The 18984-nt window shown below is 37.5% G+C and overlaps 1 protein-coding gene across 7 annotated transcripts in view; it reads left to right on the top strand.

Annotated features, from left to right (window-relative positions):
* The window catches only part of ctnnd2b (catenin (cadherin-associated protein), delta 2b), a 145038-nt gene that overhangs the window by 113502 nt on the left and 12552 nt on the right, over positions 1–18984 (top strand). For 5 of the 7 annotated variants that reach the window (XM_056477004.1, XM_056477046.1, XM_056477021.1 and 2 more), the window contains 6 exons: positions 2929–3112; positions 9116–9233; positions 11681–11866; positions 14326–14520; positions 14947–15097; positions 15948–16170. In XM_056477004.1, the coding sequence (XP_056332979.1) occupies positions 2929–3112; positions 9116–9233; positions 11681–11866; positions 14326–14520; positions 14947–15097; positions 15948–16170 (1057 nt within the window). The remainder of the gene's footprint in view (positions 1–2928; positions 3113–9115; positions 9234–11680; positions 11867–14325; positions 14521–14946; positions 15098–15947; positions 16171–18984) is intronic. The other 2 variants (XM_056477030.1, XM_056477012.1) reach the window with 1 other exon arrangement.

Genomic DNA, 18984 nt, shown 5'->3' with positions numbered 1-18984 from the left:
AAGCAATTTGAGCTTTCTCACAGACAATTAGCATGCAAATTTGAGTGTGGATCAGAACAGGAGAAAAAAAGTCTTCTCATCCTGTAACACCTCGTAGACCCATTACCTGCTGATCTCTGAAGCCAGACACGGCCCTGTTGTGACTGGAGCCAGAATTTGAGCTCAGAAGTCTTCGTTCTGCAGGTGGCGCATAAAGACAGGACATCTTTGATGTTCAACAAGCAAGATTGGATAGGATAACGTGAGATAAGATTGAATTGGCTAGGACAGAGCTGTACAACCTGCTAGCAGCACAGAGGACGGACCTACAAGAGCGCACTGCAGCAAGTTCATTTCATGCTTTTCAAATAAAATGTAATGGAAAAACGACATATGTATTGCTTACAAACCATTTTATTTAGTCTGAATGCATAGCCAATTTAGAATGGCAGTCAATGGTGAAACATGTTTTTTAAAATGAAATGATGCATCAACCAGCAAGGGCTAACAGGGCAACTCTAACCTGTATAAGCTTGATTGACAAACACTAGTAAGGACTATGATTTCTGTGACTAATGATTCATTAAAAAGACTATTATTAAATATGTGCACCTTGATGACATACTATGTAATAAAAATATGTTAATGATGTTGCAAAGTAAATACTTCTTAACCCTTATGTACTGTTGGGCTTTTTTTGACACATATTTTGATAAAACGCTTAGAGTTTTTTTTAACTCATTAAAATAACCCTTATGCTAATTAAGTACCTTAAATTAAATTATTAAAAATGTAAAAATGCATCAGATATTTTAATTTTCTTTTTTTTTCTCTGCATAAATTTGTTAATCAACCTCAGTCCTGATCAAAACTACTTTAATAAAACTCTTTAATTGTCAGATTCATGAATGATGTCACTGATTTTGTAAAAAAAACACACAAAAACAGCATTGCTTTTGATGCATTGTTTTTATGGATGTTCATTTTTTCTCCCTAACTTACTGTTGGTGGTGGTGTTTGCCCCATTGAATTCCATTATAACCACATTTTTGTATTACAAAGCCATGGCACCATATCATGCATTTTTGATTGTTGGTGGTTTTTCCTGTTTGGAAGAGGTCAAATTTGTAGCTTTTACTGTTGATCATCAGTTGGCAACATTAACCCTTCAGAAAAAAAAAAGCTTAGTAAAAAAGCAGTATAACAGCAAGTTAAAGCCTGTATGTGTGTGTCCGTGAGTGTGTGAGAGTGACCTTTGCTTACTTACAGTACCTTGATGTCTGAGAAGATCAAAATATGCGTCTCCGCTCTCAGAACTACATGCAGTAAACAAAAACAAAGACTATTTTAGCACCATCAAATGTGGTTATATTGGAAGTCAAAAGGGCAAAAACAGCCACCAGCAGTGAATTAGGGAGAAACAATTTTAATCTAACAATGCATTAAAGCCAATGTTGTTACTAATCATTCACATGTTCAAGACTTTGATGAAAGGTAAAAAAAATCCAGTCCACAATTACTTTTTATATTAAAAATACATCATTTTGTGTTTATTTTTTCACCAAATCAGTCACATCATTTGCGAACTTGGCAATTAAAGCATTAAAATCCTGTAATTTTTTAAAAACATTTAGTAGTTTTGATCAGGACTGAGCTTTATTAATAGATTTATGCAAAAAAAAAAATTATAAGATGCATTTTACTGCAGTTTAATTCAGTGGAGGTTTTCATCTCTAACATAAAAGGTAAATTTGAACATAAACTAACAATATTGGATGTATTTAGATGATTTGTATGCACAGACTGTTAATTAAATAGCTTTTTAAGACCACAGTATCCCATATTAAATACTGATTGAGCTTGAGTTTCACACAGTTTATATATAAAATAGCATGTTAAAATCACAAAATCACAAACATCTTTTAATATGAAACTCGTCTCCACGAGTTTAAAGAGTCTCCACTGTAGTGTGATCACGTCTCCACACATGTCCACAGTTGATCATATAATATGTGCACGAGTTTTACATAAAAAGTGTTCAGAAATGTTTCACATGTACTCCAAATGGGATTTTAAGATACTGCGGATGTAAAGCTTATGTGGTTTTTCTGGACTGTATGGGGTTTTTCTGTATAGGTAATGCATTGTTATTTAAGCTTTAGGTCAATATTGATTCATCTCTCAACATATTTATAAACCTGTAATATGTCTTACAATAATTATGTTATAATAAGCTGCCTTGGTGACATTTATTGCAATAATCAGTGTTGAAAACAGTTTGGCTATTTAATATTTTTGCGAAAACCTGATTTAATTTCTTCAGTATTCTTTTATTAATAGTCAGTTCAGAAGAACTCCATTTATTTTATCGTAATGTTTTGTATGCATGTTTTACGACAACCACTTGACCATACAAATGATTTCTAACTAAATAAAAGTGTTAATTTCTTTAATTTAATTGCACTACTGTATAGAAGAGGGATGCACTTCTCTTGCTGAATGTTCGGGAATTGGAAGTCTGTGATATTTAGCAAACATGATAAGATACAATTAGCTTAGACAGTTAGCAGCAGGGAGGAGGAATGTGCGAAAGTACTTGAGAGTTGAAGCGGAGCAGTTAGGGGTCTCGTGGTGGAAATGAAATATTCATAACGTACAATTTTGGACAAATAGTATGCAAAATTTAACACATTTTAGCCCGCATGCCAACAGGGGCTGATGAGGACACACTAGTGAAACTTTAGAAATAATTTCATGTTTGAGGGCCAAAACCTCATGCAATATTCAAAGGCATGTTGTTAGCCTGCTGCAATCAGTGCTTTCAATTGCATATATTTTTGTGCTCAAGGTGAATCAGGAAAATTGTAGGTTGTGTATAAATATAGAGTGCATTCTTCACCGCTGGATCAGATGCTTTTTTTGGTTCATAGCTGATGTTCTTGTGTACAGGTGTGCTGTGGAACTTGTCTTCATGCGATGCTCTGAAGATGCCCATAATTCAGGATGCCCTGGCAGTGCTGACCAACACGGTTATTATTCCTCACTCGGGATGGGACACCTCGCCCCTTCAGGATGACCGCAAACTGCACCTGCATTCCTCACAGGTGCTCCGCAATGCTACCGGGTGCCTCAGGTACACATTCTACTTAATACCAGTGCGAGTTTAATGCAGCATCTATTGTTTTTATATTCAGGGTTCCCACAGGTCATGGAATTCCATTAGAAGTCAGGAAATGTTTATATATTTTTGGTCATAGTCGTGGATGATCAGGGATTTTTTTGGTTTGTCGCTTTAAATTGTAGTTTGCTTTTATTAAAATATATTTTTTCTGTGTCATATTTATATATTGTTCTGTTTTGACTGTGACAGCCACTTAAGTCAAATACAAATTATAAGAGCTTTGACTTCAAAATGAGCACTCCAAAGACTGTGTGTTACAAAGTAGATGACAGAAAGCTAAGTATAAAGTAAATGTAAAACAATATTGAGCTACATATGAATTATGGAAGAGGGATGGTAAATTATTAATTGTTGTTCTCATATTAAAGTCATGCACAATTATATTCAAGCAAAACCATTTTAATATTGGTATTATTTTAACATATTTCAATGTTATATTATTAATATGTAAGCAGAACAGTGGCCTATTTTTTTGTTCATTAGATGGCATGGAAATGCAGCTTTTTATTAAGTGAAATTCAGGGAATTTGATATTTGTCCTAACATGGGGGAACCCTATTTATTCAGTCATTCATTTTCTTGTCGGCTTAGACCCTTTATTAATCCGGGGTCACCACTGCGGAATGAACTGCCAATTTATCCAGCACATGTTTTACGCAGCGGATGCCCTTCCAGCCGCAACCCATCTCTGGGAAACATCCATACACACTCATTCACACTCATGCACTACGGACAATTAAGCCTACCCAATTCACCTGTACCGCTTGTCTTTGGACAGTGGGGGAAACAGGAGCACCCAGAGGAAAGCCATGCAAACACAGAGAGAACATGGAAAGAAACTAAAATGCCAACTGACCCAGCCGAGGCTCGAACTAGCAACCTTCTTGCTGTGAGGCAACAGCACTACCTACTGCGCCACTGCGTCGCCACCATATTTATTGTTTATTCATATTTATATACACTACCTGACAAAAGTTTTGTCATCGATCCCAGTTGTAAGAGCAACAAATAATAACTTGACTTCTAGTTGATCATTTGGAAAAGTGGCAGAAGGCATATTTTTCAGATTAATCATCTGTTGAACTGCATCCTAGTCATCACAAATACAGCAGAAGACCCATTGGAACCCTTATGGACCAAAGATTCTCAGAGAAATCAGTCAAGTTTGGTGAAGAAAAAAATCATGGTTTGGGTTTACATTCAGTATGGGGGTGTGCGAGAGACCTGCAGAGTGGATGACAACATCAACAGCCTGAGGTATCAAGATATTTGTGCTGCCGTCATTACAAACCACAGGAGAGGGCAAATCCTTTAGCAGGGTAGCGTTTCTTCTCATACTTCAGCCTCCACATCAAAGTTCCTGAAAGCAAAGAAGGCCAAGATGCTCCAGGATTGACCAGCCCAGTCACAAGACATAAACATTATTGAGCATGTCTGTGGTAAGATGAAGGAGAAGGCATTGAAGATGAATCCAAAGAATCTTGATGAACTCTGGGAGTCCTGCAAGAACACTTTCTTTGCCATTCCAGATGACTTTATTAATAAGTTATTTGAGTCATTGCAGAGATGTATGGATGCAGTCCTCCACGCTCATGGGAGTCATACACAATATTCATTCTTTTACCACTGCACCATGACTTTATATTCTATACTGTACATTATTTCTGTTAAGTGACAAAACTTGTGTCTCAGCAAATTCAGACCTTACTGTCCTAATTAAATAATTAAAAATCATCTTATTTTATTTTGGTAAAATAAGTGTAATCTACAGGCGATTGCCTCATATAAGCCACTTCTGATACCAAATGATCAACTAAAAGTCGAGTTATTATTTGTTGTTCCTGAAACTTGGATAGGCGACAAGACTTTTGTCAGGTTGTGTACAAGTACAGCAACACTTTAAAAGATCTGTGGTTTCTCTAGAGGCTTAATCTTCACCTAGAAGCAATTCATTGTTTTATTAGATGATTATACAAGTAAGAATTATGCAAATATTATGTTAATGCCTCATAGCTTCCATCTTGCAGTGTGACTTGATATGATGAATTTGCGCGCTTTCAGAAATGTCACAGTATATTGGGGTCTCAGCAGGCTAAAGTACATCACTGGATAATAGCACTGTGCTTCTCTGTGTCAACTAAACATATTTGAGAATTAGCTTTGAGGCTTTTCCAGGAGCCCCTTCACTGATAACTTAAATTAATTGATTTGAATAAATAGATTCAGTTGCATTTGATGAATTTGGCTGGTCTCAGGCTCTGAGCATTAAACCATTTCGTGATGGAGCTCGTTCTGCCACTTTAGCAGGATTATATTCTGCCCACTATTGGACGGATTCGACAGTAGGATTCTCTAGATCTGGAAAAGTGTTATGCACTGTAACTGTGGACCTGGTGGCATGCCAAAGTCTTCTACTTATCCAAATTTTCTTTGGAGCCCAAAGCGATTACATCACCTATTCTTTTTTTAATGCTTTTATGTAGCATGGATTCATTCATTTAATCAAAAGTGACAATAGATACATATAATAATACACAATACTGCTTTTCTTTTGACATTTCAGTTCATTAAATAATTCTCAAACAAATGTTTTTTTATGTTTTTCACTAAAATATTACACTGATATTTATTTACCACAATAGTGATTTTGAACATTAACCAGCATGTTAGAATGATTCTGAAGGGTCATGTGACAGATCTTAAAAAATTAATTAAAAGTGTATATATATATATATATATATATATATATATATATATATATATATATATATATATATATATATATATATATAATTCAAATTTATTTTTCAAGGTGTCCGCTGGGTCTTAGAAAGTCTTAAAATGTCTTAAATTTTAAAAAAGGCCTTAAAAGGATTTAAATTCACTGACATACTGTGTTGTAGGCCTTAAATAATTTTAAACAGGTCTTCATTTACCTTTTTCTTAGTAAAGCTACTTAATCGGGCCAACATCCATCCAATGACCAACAATACATCTTAATAAAACCTTATTTTTAATATTCAAGTTTTATATTGCAAAGAGATACAGTTCACAACAGCTGTTTTTACAGCAAATTCCCCAAATTAAATTCCCCAATCAGTGGGAAAAAAATAAAACAATTAAATGATTCCTCACGATAATACCGGGCCATTAGAAACCCTGTATAAGTCTAAAATATAATTCTTAATGGTCTTAAAAGGGTCTTTAAAAGTCTTAAATTTGACTTTACGAAACCTGCAGACACCCTGTTTTAATTGCAATACTATTTCACATTATTATAGTGTTTTTTTCATTGCTGTGTTGGTGAACATTACATACTTTTTCAACAACCAACTCTAAACTAGTGTATATAGTTTAAAGTATACTGTGCATAATTATTATGCAATAAAATAGGTTATAATGACTTTCCCATTGTCTAAACTTGTCAAACGCATCTTACATTCATTCTTAACCACAGAAATGTCAAAAAGAGATTAATAACATTATAATGTAATATAACATTGTGTGGCAAGCTATATGAATGTATTGTTAGCTTACCAAAAATCTAACCAGCCTGCACATATTTTGCACAAATAATGTCTTGCAATTAACTAGAACAAAACATGGCCATGACGTGACTGACTTTTTGATGAGGGATTACAGCAACTCCTTGGAGTCCAAAGGTTTGGATGGGGGTTGGATTTAGCACGACAAAGGCATGGGAAAACCTCTGGCACTGTGTCAGATGTTTATGAATCCGGGTACTCCACTATGTGTGGTCTAAAAAGCCTGCCTAATACGGTTGACTCAAGTGTGTCGTGGCTTTGTCTTCGTTAGAGCTGTTAGTGCATCACGAATAAGTGTTAATCACATTATTCACACATATTCCGGCTTCCATCATAGTGCTGTTGATACAGTGCGATCTTAATATAATATTTTCCAGTTGCTTTCTATTTTCTGCTTACTCAATGGAAAGGTGCATTTTGATTGTATAACTGGAGCTCACAGGAAACATCAAAAAGCACTTCTGGAGCTCAGGAATTTTTTTTGCTTGACATTAACAACACTTTACATTTATAACGCATACTATATGCACATACAGTGCTATACTTATTCCCTCTGCTCATCAGCGTTCAGGTCTGAAGCAGCAGGACTTGTAGAAAGTGCTGAGTCACTCTTGGATGGCTGGACTAAGCTCCCTACGCCCAGCGTGATAATTAATCCTCTTCATGGATGGCTGAGGAACTAGAAGTCTGATTGAATATTTAATGGTTGGACACAGTTGCCACACCACCTGCAGCTGCCTGAGACACACAGATCCCTTAGAAGCTACTTAGAGAGAGAGAGAGAAAGAGAGAGAGACCACAGGATGCTCTCTTTGATTTCTCACAGCCACCTTCCAATAAGATCCTGCTCAGATCAGACTTCCCGATTCAGGTCTCCTGAGGCTCCAGCTCTTGGGAATCTAGGCTTGTTGCTTTGAGGCATGGTGATGCCTCTTAAACATGATGTGTGAAATTTTGCTATGTTAAAAAAAAAGCCTTTTTTGTTGGTTCAAAAAGCTAGATACTCCTCAGAAATTACACAATAGTAGTTCATTTTCTGCATGTTGGAGAAAATGTGGAAAACAAATCATTGCCATGTTTTGTGGATCTTATTTGTGACTAAGGGCTATTGGAGAGGAATACGTATAGTACTGCCCTATAATTCAATTGAATTCATGTTTATTTATATAGTGCTTTTTACAATGTAAACTGTCAAGGCCGCTTAACATAGTTCTAGTAAAGTCCAGATTTCAGATTTGAAGTTTAGTTTAGTTTAGTTTAGTTCAGAGTGTCTTAAATTTCAAGTCCTGATCCGAGCAAGCCAGTGGCGACAATGGTGAAAAAAAAACTTTGACAAAGTGAAGGGGAAAAAAAACCTCGAGAGAAACCAGGCTCTATTGGGCACTGCCATTATTCTTCTGGCCAAACTTCCTGTGTGGAGCCGCAGTCTAGGTGAAGGAGCCTGGAGAAGCTGGACGTCCATCGAGGAGAAGCTGCAGGTGTGAGTAAGGCTTGCCCATAGGATCAATGCAGGGAATCGTTTGTCACTTTGGTCTTTCAGGAATCAGTCTCATGCACTCCATTCCTTCATGACCACCACAGCATCAGCTCGGGATACGGCCTGGTCCAGGATTATGGATACCTTGGGATCATCTCTTCACAGGTCTTGGATAGCATCAATGGCGCTTCATAGTGTCTAGGGGCATTGGGATGAGTTTCCCCAGGTGGAAATAGTGAATAAAGAAAATAATTAGCGTAGCTGCTGTTGATGGTGTTTTTAAACAAGATGCAAAAATGGAGTGTTATAAATGAAAATAGCAGTTATATAAACAAACATGTAAAACATATGAGAGTTTCTAACACAATGTCTGGTGCATTAAGACAGGAGGAGTGTGTCCTACAGGTGTTTGTCAAGCCCGCGTGGAGCACACTCATGCATCATACTGTTATGTGATGCATTGTGTGTATGCATTGTGGGTATTACTAAAAAGATAGGTCTATATAAGTTATAAATGTGTGATACCCTTTTTCTACAGTAGTTTATTTACTTTTTTTTTTGGGATATATTTCCCATGGTTAAAAAGGAGATAAAATAATTCCTAATACATATATTGTCAGTGGCTGTTTTACCGAAAAAATGGTTGCCAAAGGAGAGTCCTTCCCTACTATAAACACATGCATGGAGATCACAATGGGCATTTATAACATGACATCTGATGGAAGTGTAACCAACATTATATGAGAAGTGCATAAAAAAGAGAAAGAAACAGCTGACTGAGTAATAAATATGAGTAATGCTGAAAACCATCTGTCCTTTGTTTGTTTGGTTGGTTTGGTATTAACTTAGAAGCTCAAAACTGGTGAAATGTAATAAATAGCATCCAACATACACAACGCTGAGTTCATGTGTGTGTTCTTGTGTTTTCTACAGGAATGTGAGCTCGGCTGGAGAAGAGGCCCGTCGCAGGATGCGTGAGTGTGAGGGTCTGACTGATGCGCTGCTTTATGTCATCCAGACAGCCCTGGGCACCAGTGAGATCGACAGCAAGGTTTGACCTTTCCCTCCTCTGCCTTTCTACAAAAGTGCGTGCATTCATTGGGAATTCTAGCAGGTTTAGTTGTGCAGTTTTTGCTCCCAGACCATTCCAATACAGCAGCAGAGCACTTCGCCACTGCTAAATGTTAGATGAGACTGAAGACAAAATGCAGAATAGTGGAAAACAATTCTGCTGAATAAATCTTTCCAGACAGTTTAGTCTCAGATGTTGTGTTCACAGACCACCCATAGTCCATTGACTTACCGTCTGATGGATATTGCGCACAAACTCTTGATTTGGGGTGCATTTCCCTAAAGCATAGTTAGACATCTATGGTCTTAAATTACTAACCATTTTGCTAAAACCACTGTTTCATTGCACATTTGCAAACATATATTGTCAGTGTGTGCTGAAATGTATGTCCTGTGAACTTAAACAGATCATTATTTTTAGTAAATTGTGCATTATCATGTAGTACAATCCATTTTTTGCATTCCTTTTGGGTTAAAGATGAGATGCCACCAAGCATTATTTTATTGTATGTATATAGCAAATATTTTAAATACACATGTGCATGTGCTATAGCACCCTTATGTAGGGCATAAGAGGGAATTAAAAACTGAATCAAGACTGAATCATACATTTGTAAATAGCGAAAAATAGCAAAGATGATAGTTTTCTATTATGGTTCTAAATCTGTGACAAAGTTACCGTTTTCATTCATTTATTCATTTTCCTTCGGCTCAGTCCCTGATTATCAGGGGTCGCCACAGAGGAATAAATCACCAACTATTCCAGCATATGTTTTACACAACGGATGCCCTTCCAGCTGCAACCTAGTATTGGGAAATACACTACAGAAAATGTATTTTATTCAATTCACCTATAGTGTATGTCTTTGGACTGTGGGGGAAACTGGAGCACCTGGAGAAACCTTGAGGAGATCCTGCAAACTCCACACAGAAATGCTAACTGGTCCAGCTGGGACTCAAACCAGTTACTTTCTTGCTGTGAGGCGACAGTGCTAACTACTGAGCCACCGTGCCGCCCCCTAGTTAATTAATGTTTTCAGTTGTGCGTTGTGCTAATGTGCTAATGCTGACTTTGTACAACTTTCAGAAGCGAGTGCACATTTTTTTAATTTATAAATCTGTGCACTGTTTTTGCTCTTGTATATTGTTGCTCCTCATATACTGTAAGTTATACTGACACTATGCGACTGTGGTCCAGCGGTTTAGAATTACATAGTGTTTTCATTTAAAATTACTTACTATTATTTATTAAAACATGCACTGTTTTAAAAATGTTTGATCACACGTCATCACAGAGAGTTGAACACATCTTTTAATTCCAGTTTCTTTTTAAATCCTGTTCTGTGGACATGTTTATATGCATTACTACGGAGACATGCTAATACATGCCTGTCAATCAGTTTGGTGGGTAGGGAAACTGCACTCCTATATCACGTGGGCCCTAAAACCACTGAGATCCAATTTTAATGTCAGGAAAATAAAAATACTTGCTGCGTTTTTTATCACTCCAATATGAGAGTGGACACACTATACCTATATACAGTTCTGTACAAACAGCTTCCAAAAGTTGATTTTGCATCATAGGTGCCCTTTAAGACAGTTGAACCTATTTATATATGTTTTATAGTGTTTAATGTTATGTTTTTACATTATTGTGATGCATTGTTTTATATCAGTAATCACTGAGTCTTCTGTGATGATCCTGATTCATTATTACACTGGCCACTCAGTTATACCATCTTGGATGGTTAAAACTGGTACAAACTGGTAGATTTGTAGCATAAACAAAGGACATTGTATCAAAGGAGTCAGATTAGGTTTTTTTGGCTTCTATAATTGCTTATGCCACCAACAACTGTTCTGTATATCTGTGGTCGCTCTTAAGAGAGCTTTGTGGTAATTACACAGATAAAGGCATGCTGTTACACACCTCTCTATACTGAGTCTACATTTTGTTTGATTTTCGAGGGGTCTCTGTTACTAGCATAATACTCGGTGAGAACAAGTTTGAATGAGAAAAAAAAAAGCACATCACACTTTAATCCCTCTGAAAGCATTTACAAGATCAAAGTCGTCCTCTTTGTTTTTCCTGCCTCACTGCTCATCACAATAGGATTAGTTCTCCAGCTCTCCACTGGAATCCATCCAGAGGACTAATCTAACAAGAGACTATTAAGAGTTCAGAGCACAATAATGCACAGACTTCCCAAAGCGGACAGATTGTTTTGCAAATAGAAAAAGACATTTTGATATTTACTGTGAAAAGTCGAGTCAAGTCAGACCTCTAAAAGGTGTGCTTCCAAAAGATTATACTGATTATAAAAGATTATTCCCATTTGCAGTTGCTTCTATGCGTTGTATACCTCATAATATGAAATAAAAAAAATTTCTCTCCTATATTTGTGCACAAAACGCACCCTCTTTCAGACCATCGAGAACTGTGTGTGCATCCTGCGGAACCTGTCCTACAGGTTGGCGGCAGAGACGTCTCAGGGGCAGCAGATGGGATCGGAGGAACTGGATGGGGTTCTGTGCACCGATGCCAGCGGGAAGGATGCAGAGAGCTCCGGCTGCTGGGGCAAGAAGAAAAAGAAAAAGAAGAGCCACGATCAGGTGGGCCGGGGGTTTTTATCCCTGCAGCTGCTGGCAATTAGCATCACTTAGCGGCATTCGTGTGCGGGTCGCCTGCGTCGACACTCGTCCTCCTCCAGTGGATAATTACGTATTTTCCAGGCTGATTTCATTTAGTTTCTGAAAACAGATGAAGACAGGGGCATCGGCAGTGTTTGTTCTGCATTTGCATGGCATGAATAGCAAGGTAAAAGGTGGCATTACTTTGCATTGTGGCTTTTAAATAAATAAATAGTATGTCATCTCTTTCGGTAACAACAATGCAAATGCACATCTGGTTGTGTGGCAGTTGAGAGTGTCTTGTTTCATCAATTACTCTGTATCCTAAACAACTTGTGATCTTTAGCTTGAAAGATTTTACAAATACACAACAACAAAAAAAATATTTCCATTTATTATAGTGATACTGTAATTTATGAATCATTATATATACTATGGTATGATCATCTGATAGCACATCGAGCTGATGTGCTGAAGCCTGGCTTGAGACATTGGCGCGTCCTGATTTCTTCTCTTCTCCCAATCATTTCCTGGTGTGTCTATACAGTGCTTCTAAATAAAAGTGGCCAAAAATAAATAGCATCTGGCACTTTCCATGAATAGGGTACAATTTGCTGTCCCATTAAACTTTGGCACAACTTTTTGTTTTTTTTGTTGTGAAACCCACTCCATCCTTTTTAAATTAGGATTTTGGCCTGCCACATCTCAAATGTGTCTAGCAATTCAAATCATAAAACCGTGCCATTTTTGTTTTTGCAGAATTAATATTCAATTTTTTTGCTGTAGAATAATAAAAACACATTGCCATTCAAAATATTTGGCCCACTGCATTTTTAATTACACAAAGCTGTGGAAACAAATTAAAAGGCCACTTTGCAATTTTCAGTTTCTCTGGATGTATTAGGTAAGGGTTTGAGTAAAATGTTGGTATTTGTTTATTGCTATATTAGCAATATCACATGCGTATCAGTGTGATATGGCTGTATATAGGCACTGTTGGGAGGCGTGCTTTGGCACGAGGTCACAGGCCGAGTGCCTTAGTGCCCTCACCAGTGATGATACATAGCCATATCGCACTGCAACGAGTGTGATATTGCATTTATACAACATTTCAGCAAAATCGCGTATATAAAAAAAGAAAATCAAACATGGAGAGTCTAAAAACCCTTTTGTGTGAGGAACTACTATTTTCCGCCATTCATTTACACCTGTAGCTGACGTCAGAACAGCAGAAGTCGTTACTACTTCACCAACGTCACTTTAGAGCTAGTGTTGATTCTCTAGCATAATGTCTAAAGTGATGACAAAACAGGTGATTTTGCTGACATTTTAAGATTATAAGGTTGAACGACATGAAATGCCATCACTCTACACAGCGAACAGGAGATCACAATAATTATCCAAAAACTGCCAAAGCAAAGCAAACACTAACAGATAACTGTTGCGTTTGCGATACTGAAAAACACTAAACACATGTAGGCATTTCTTCTTTCTTTCTGTTTACTGAACTAGTCTGCAGTAACAAAAACAGGAGACTTATTAGAAACAGATGACCAACCAAAAATTAACTCAGGGCTATACAAAGAGTGGCCAACACAAAATACATACATTCCTGATATCTGAGTCTCATCTCACACTCACACTGGTATAAATTCAGCACTGCAACATAAAAAAGAGAGAGTTCGACTTAGAATGTCACTTGCCTGTTTAATAATGATTTGATCAGCTGAAGTTAGAAATTACACAGTTTTTTATTTTCTAAGGGCTTATTATGCCGTCTCTGTTGCCATCTTGTGGTGGAATGTCAACCGTCTTTGCTCTGCTCAGTGACAGGCTAATGGCCACCAACGCGCTGTCTCTAATAAATGATAAATATTTAAAATAGGCACTATCCTTATAAATAAAATGCATAGTTACAATCTAAACAACTACATTCTTGACTAAAAAAGCCTTAAGTACATTATATTGTCCAACAGCAGCAATATTTGTCAAGCTGTAGAGTGTCCTCAGCTTGTTGCTGTATGTGGGCGGAGTAATACCGTAAGGTGAAGAGGTTGGACAAGTGCTGTTATTTGCAGAATATCGCACGACTATCAGGTGATCAGATTTAAGAACCAGACAGAACTGTTGTATAAAATAAAATAATCCACATTGGTAATGTATTATCTAATAATAAAGGGAAGCATAAACAATACAACTTTTGCAAAATGTATGCTTTAATTGTTCATAAATTATAAGCACTTTAGGAGTTTGGTAAATATTAGACATTTCACAAATATTGCTCACAGGGTTGTAAAACTAAACAGAAAATAAGACAAATAAATGATCAATTTTTGGCACATTATTTGTGGAGACATTCTGTCTACGATGCCTCTCTTAATAGTACCAGTTACAGATATCTTGTCTGTATGTAATGACACCTGCTCTGTCTCTGCTTTTAGTGGGATGGTGTTGGACCTTTTCCTGACTCTAGTGACCCTCCGAAGGGACTACAGATGCTGTGGCACCCGTCCATAGTGAAACCGTACCTCACTCTGCTGTCTGAGTGCTCGAACCCGGACACACTGGAGGGAGCGGCTGGGGCTCTACAGAACCTGGCAGCGGGTAGCTGGAAGGTAGGCCCCACCTTAAAGCCTGTGAGTAACCCGCACCTGAAGAGCCACAACCCACCCAGACTGGCTCTGGCACCCACCACCACTATGACCGACACACATACACATTCATGCTTCAATATTGTCTATCAAGGTCACAGAGTTCTGCAAACAGATAGCTTAGAGAACACAGTGAACTTCATATCGAGAACAAAGTCTCTTTTGAAAGAAAGAGAACTGACAGCTTGAAACTCACATCTTCAAATGGATACAACGTAGAAAGGGTCTCAATTCTCAGTCTCAGTCTTGAAAGTGTAGACAGCGACTCGGATATTCACATTTCACACTTTAGAATCTACTGTTATGCTCATTTTCTGCTCATGTTATATGGATGAAGTAATGCAACCTTGTCAACAAAATCTCATCAGCGCATCTTGATAATCATCTTGCATCTGTTTTCTACGCCTACAGTGGTCTGTCTACATCCGTGCTGCGGTTCGGAAAGAGAAAGGACTTCCCATTCTGGTGGAGCTGCTGAGAATAGACAATGACCGGGTGGTTTGTGCCGTGGCCACAGCTCTCCGAAACATGGCCCTTGATGTCAGGAACAAGGAGCTCATAGGTGGGTTCGAGACACGGAAGTGTGTTTGCCTCAAGCTAACATTTTCTCTTTGACTCCAGCTGAGCCGAATGCCGCAGAGGTACGTGTACTTTTAAATTACTTGTAAGGCAGAGAGGCCTTTCAAGATCTATTTTCTTTTGTGTGCAAGCATGTGTATTTGTTATGTGTGTATCAGCGAGGGGCATCCGTGTAGCGTTTTTAGTCAGGTATTGCAGCGAGGTGAGGTGGCATTGTTTGAAAGGCTGCTCACGACACTAACAGACTATTGATCTTTTTAATAGTTTGTGTATTCTGATGCGCCCCCTTGTCTCCATGGCAACCACTGGCGCACTTTCAGTCTGGTCTCAGCCCTGCGTGAGTTCGAAGTCGTCTGAATCTCTTTTGGAATATAGGGCAAGAGGAAAGGCATAAAACTGTACAAATGTCGAGACGCTGGCACCATCAGAATACTGATCCTGTGGGTTCTTTGCGGATAGAGCAGTTCAGACGTCCTTCATTATTTAAGGAAATCAGTCATGAAGTGGGCAAAGCTGCACATGGGAACCTTTCTTTCATGTAACTTCAATGCATACCAGTTGAAAGCAGTTTTATAGTGCAGGTTGTTAGGCTGAGGATTTGCTCCCCGGTGGGAATGGCCATTTTGCGGTCACGTGAAGTGTAAGCGAGCTGCTGCGCAGAGATGTGGATATATTGTTTTGGCATTTCCAGTGCTCCAGCCTTGAGGTTCAGTGCATGTAAAGAGCTCTGCATGCCCACGGTGCAGAATTTGAATCTAGATTCTGCAGTTCTGAAAAGGCATATTGTTGTTATATTTCCTTTCTGACTTTTCTTTTCCGTACTTTTATCAAAGGCAAGTATGCCATGAGGGATCTGGTACATCGTCTACCAGGAGGCAACAATAACAACAGTACTGGCACCGGCGGATCTAGCAAAAGCATGTCCGATGACACCATCACAGCGATCTGCTGCGCTCTGCATGAAGTCATCACCAAGAACATGGAGAACACCAAGGCACTTCGTGATGCTGGCGGCATCGAGAAACTCATTGGCATTGCCCGCAGCAAAGGAGACAAGTTAGTATTTTAGTATTTTTTGTTTTGAGACTACACAGATTAAGCAATTTTGACTACTAGCAATTAAAATCATAAAACAGCGTCTTTTTTTGTAGTGAATTAATATTCAATTTTTAGTTGTAAAATAAAAACACATTTCCATTAAAAATATTTGGCCTATACTGCATCTTGATTTATACAAAGCTGCGGGAAAAAATGAAAAGGCCACTTTACAGTTTTCAGTTTCTCTGGATGTATTAGATAAGGGTTTGAGTTTTTTAGCTTTTGTTTAATGCTAGAAAGTCTACAAGCATTTCTTCTAAATTTCCTATAAATAATTAGTTGTTTATAGATTTTGTTTTATTCCACACTGATATTGTGTTGTCTAATAATGAATGGTAGCACAAACAATACAATTTCTGCCGAATGTATGGTTGAATTGTCTATAAATTACAAGCGCTTTCTCACAAAAGGCTTTTTGGTCTTGTTTTGAATTTTATATATTACTGAAAATTTGTCTTTTGAGTTCAGACTACACAGATTAAGCAATTTTGACTACTTGACATAATGTGAATAATCATTGCTTGCCTTTTTTTATGACATTGATGAAGGCATAACTGGTGGATGACTTCTTAAAATAAGGGTGTAAACAAACAGTGGCTAAACCGAAGCGCTGTGTTTTGTTCTGGCTATCTTGTCATCACAAATAAGAAAAATACAACATAACAGTTGACACATTACACTAATATCATAGTCCTTTTTGTCAAGCTTGAAACTGTGTACTGAAGAGATGCTGTGTCCCAAGCTGTAATAAAACATGTTATAGTGGACCAAACTTATAGTGTCCCAGTCTTGTCTGAACTCAGGATAACATGATTAATTAGAGAATTTAGACAAACTAGATTTACTCTTTTACAGTATCAAGTATATTTATACGGATATCAGTACATACAGTGTTTATTCTGAATCCACTAAAGCAGTTACGTTAGAAGTTACTTTATTTTGATGGTCCATTTGAGTATTAGTAGACTGTCTGGTTAATATCTGTGCATACCGACATTTAACAGACATTTAACTGACTATAGGAAACTTTGCAAGTACATGACAACTTACACTAACCCCAACCCCAACCTAACAGTCTACTTATAATCTAATAAGGATTAGTTGGCATGTAGATGCAATGTAACTTCATTTCAACAAATGGACCATCAAAAAATAAAGTGTGACCGTTAACTTTATTTGTCCCTGTAAGGAAATTTTATTTGCAGCATACACTCACAGAGACATCGGACATTTCACATTTGGCATTTATATAAATAAATCATTTTAAAAACATGGTACCTCTAAATAAATATCCAGTCTACTGCCCATCAACAGCTACTGAGGAATTAAAAAACTTAATTGCTTGGTATAAATGATAATTTTATCCTATTTCTTTCGCATCTGGGAACACAGTATTGACGGCGTGTTGGTAACAATTGGAAGGTGTATGATAAAGGATGTCTCTGATAATCATGATAGCCTTATTTAGTACTCTTTCTTTGTATATACTATCAATACTCTTTAATTTTATTCCTAACATCTTACTGGTTGTTGTTACCACCTTTCCCAGTGACCTCTTCTGGGCCTCAGAAGCATTTTCATACCAACAGATCACACAAAATGTTGCAATAATTTTGATAAAAGCACTATAAAACATGATCAACAATGTGTTGTCAACAATAAAAGACAATCGTTTCTTTGAGAAGTACATTCTCTGTTGAAGCTTTTTCCCTATACAGTCAGTCCATACATCCCACTTAACCTCTTAAGGCCCAAGGTATTTTTTACATAATTTTTTTTTATTTCTCTTTGCTATTTGGGCTTATTGGAACCTAATTAGAATTAAAATCTAAGTATCATCTTTTGATATGATGTACTTTACAGAAAAATTATGTCCATATATGTGTACTCGTGGTCCAAATTTACATACAACACTTTTTCCTGACTGTTTTTAAATGCATTTTTTGAACATGTTTTGACTATCAGAAAGTAAAATAGTGTTATAAATAGTGTTTGGGACATTTTATATGCTGCAAAACTGTTGCAGGATGACACTGTATGTCTGTAACAAAATTTAAAACATTCAAAGTATTTTAAATGAAGTTTCATAAACTAATTTCGAGAGGAGCTCGTGATATGATTGAGCACATCTGGCCACTCATCTGTAATCAGTAATAATCCAATCAGAGTGATCCTAGTTTACTATAAATGGATCATTTTCTCCCTACTGTTTCTATCTTTGTTTGGAAGAATCCCCCCTTCCACCCCATCTCCTCCTTTTCCTCCCTTTTCTAAAGGGGGAGCTCTCGAGACCTACCTGATCTCGGATCTCCTGATATGCTTAATGACCGGGCGTGAGCCCTGGGCTCAAATATCTCCGAGCTCAGGGTTCTCTCCCGGGACAGCATGCCAAACCTGCTTTATACGCCAAGCATATCTAAGTGGGAACTCTTGAAATAGCCATTTAAGAGTTAAAATGTGCTGTCCATGTATGTGGCCACTAAGCCCCAGGAGGTTAAGTTTATAATGTGTTACTAACTGAATTTGCTCCCCATTAATGAATGAATGCTCTCTCTCTCTCTCTCTCTCTCTCTCTCTCTCTCTCTCTCTCTCTCTCTCTCTCTCTCTCTCTCTCTCTCTCTCTCTCTCTCTCTCTCTCTCTCTCTCGCTCTCTCTCGCTCTCTCTCTCTCTAAAATCAATATTCTCTAAAACCCTTACTTTTAGAAATATTTAGAAGGTTTACATTTTTCACACTAGTTTAAAAAGAGGTCAATAACAGGCCAGTGTTCTTT

This window comes from Danio aesculapii, chromosome 2, assembly GCF_903798145.1.
Source record: "Danio aesculapii chromosome 2, fDanAes4.1, whole genome shotgun sequence".
NCBI lineage: Eukaryota > Metazoa > Chordata > Actinopteri > Cypriniformes > Danionidae > Danio > Danio aesculapii.
Note: the sequence above shows the minus strand (reverse complement) of the source record. Positions and strands in the feature narration are given on the sequence as shown.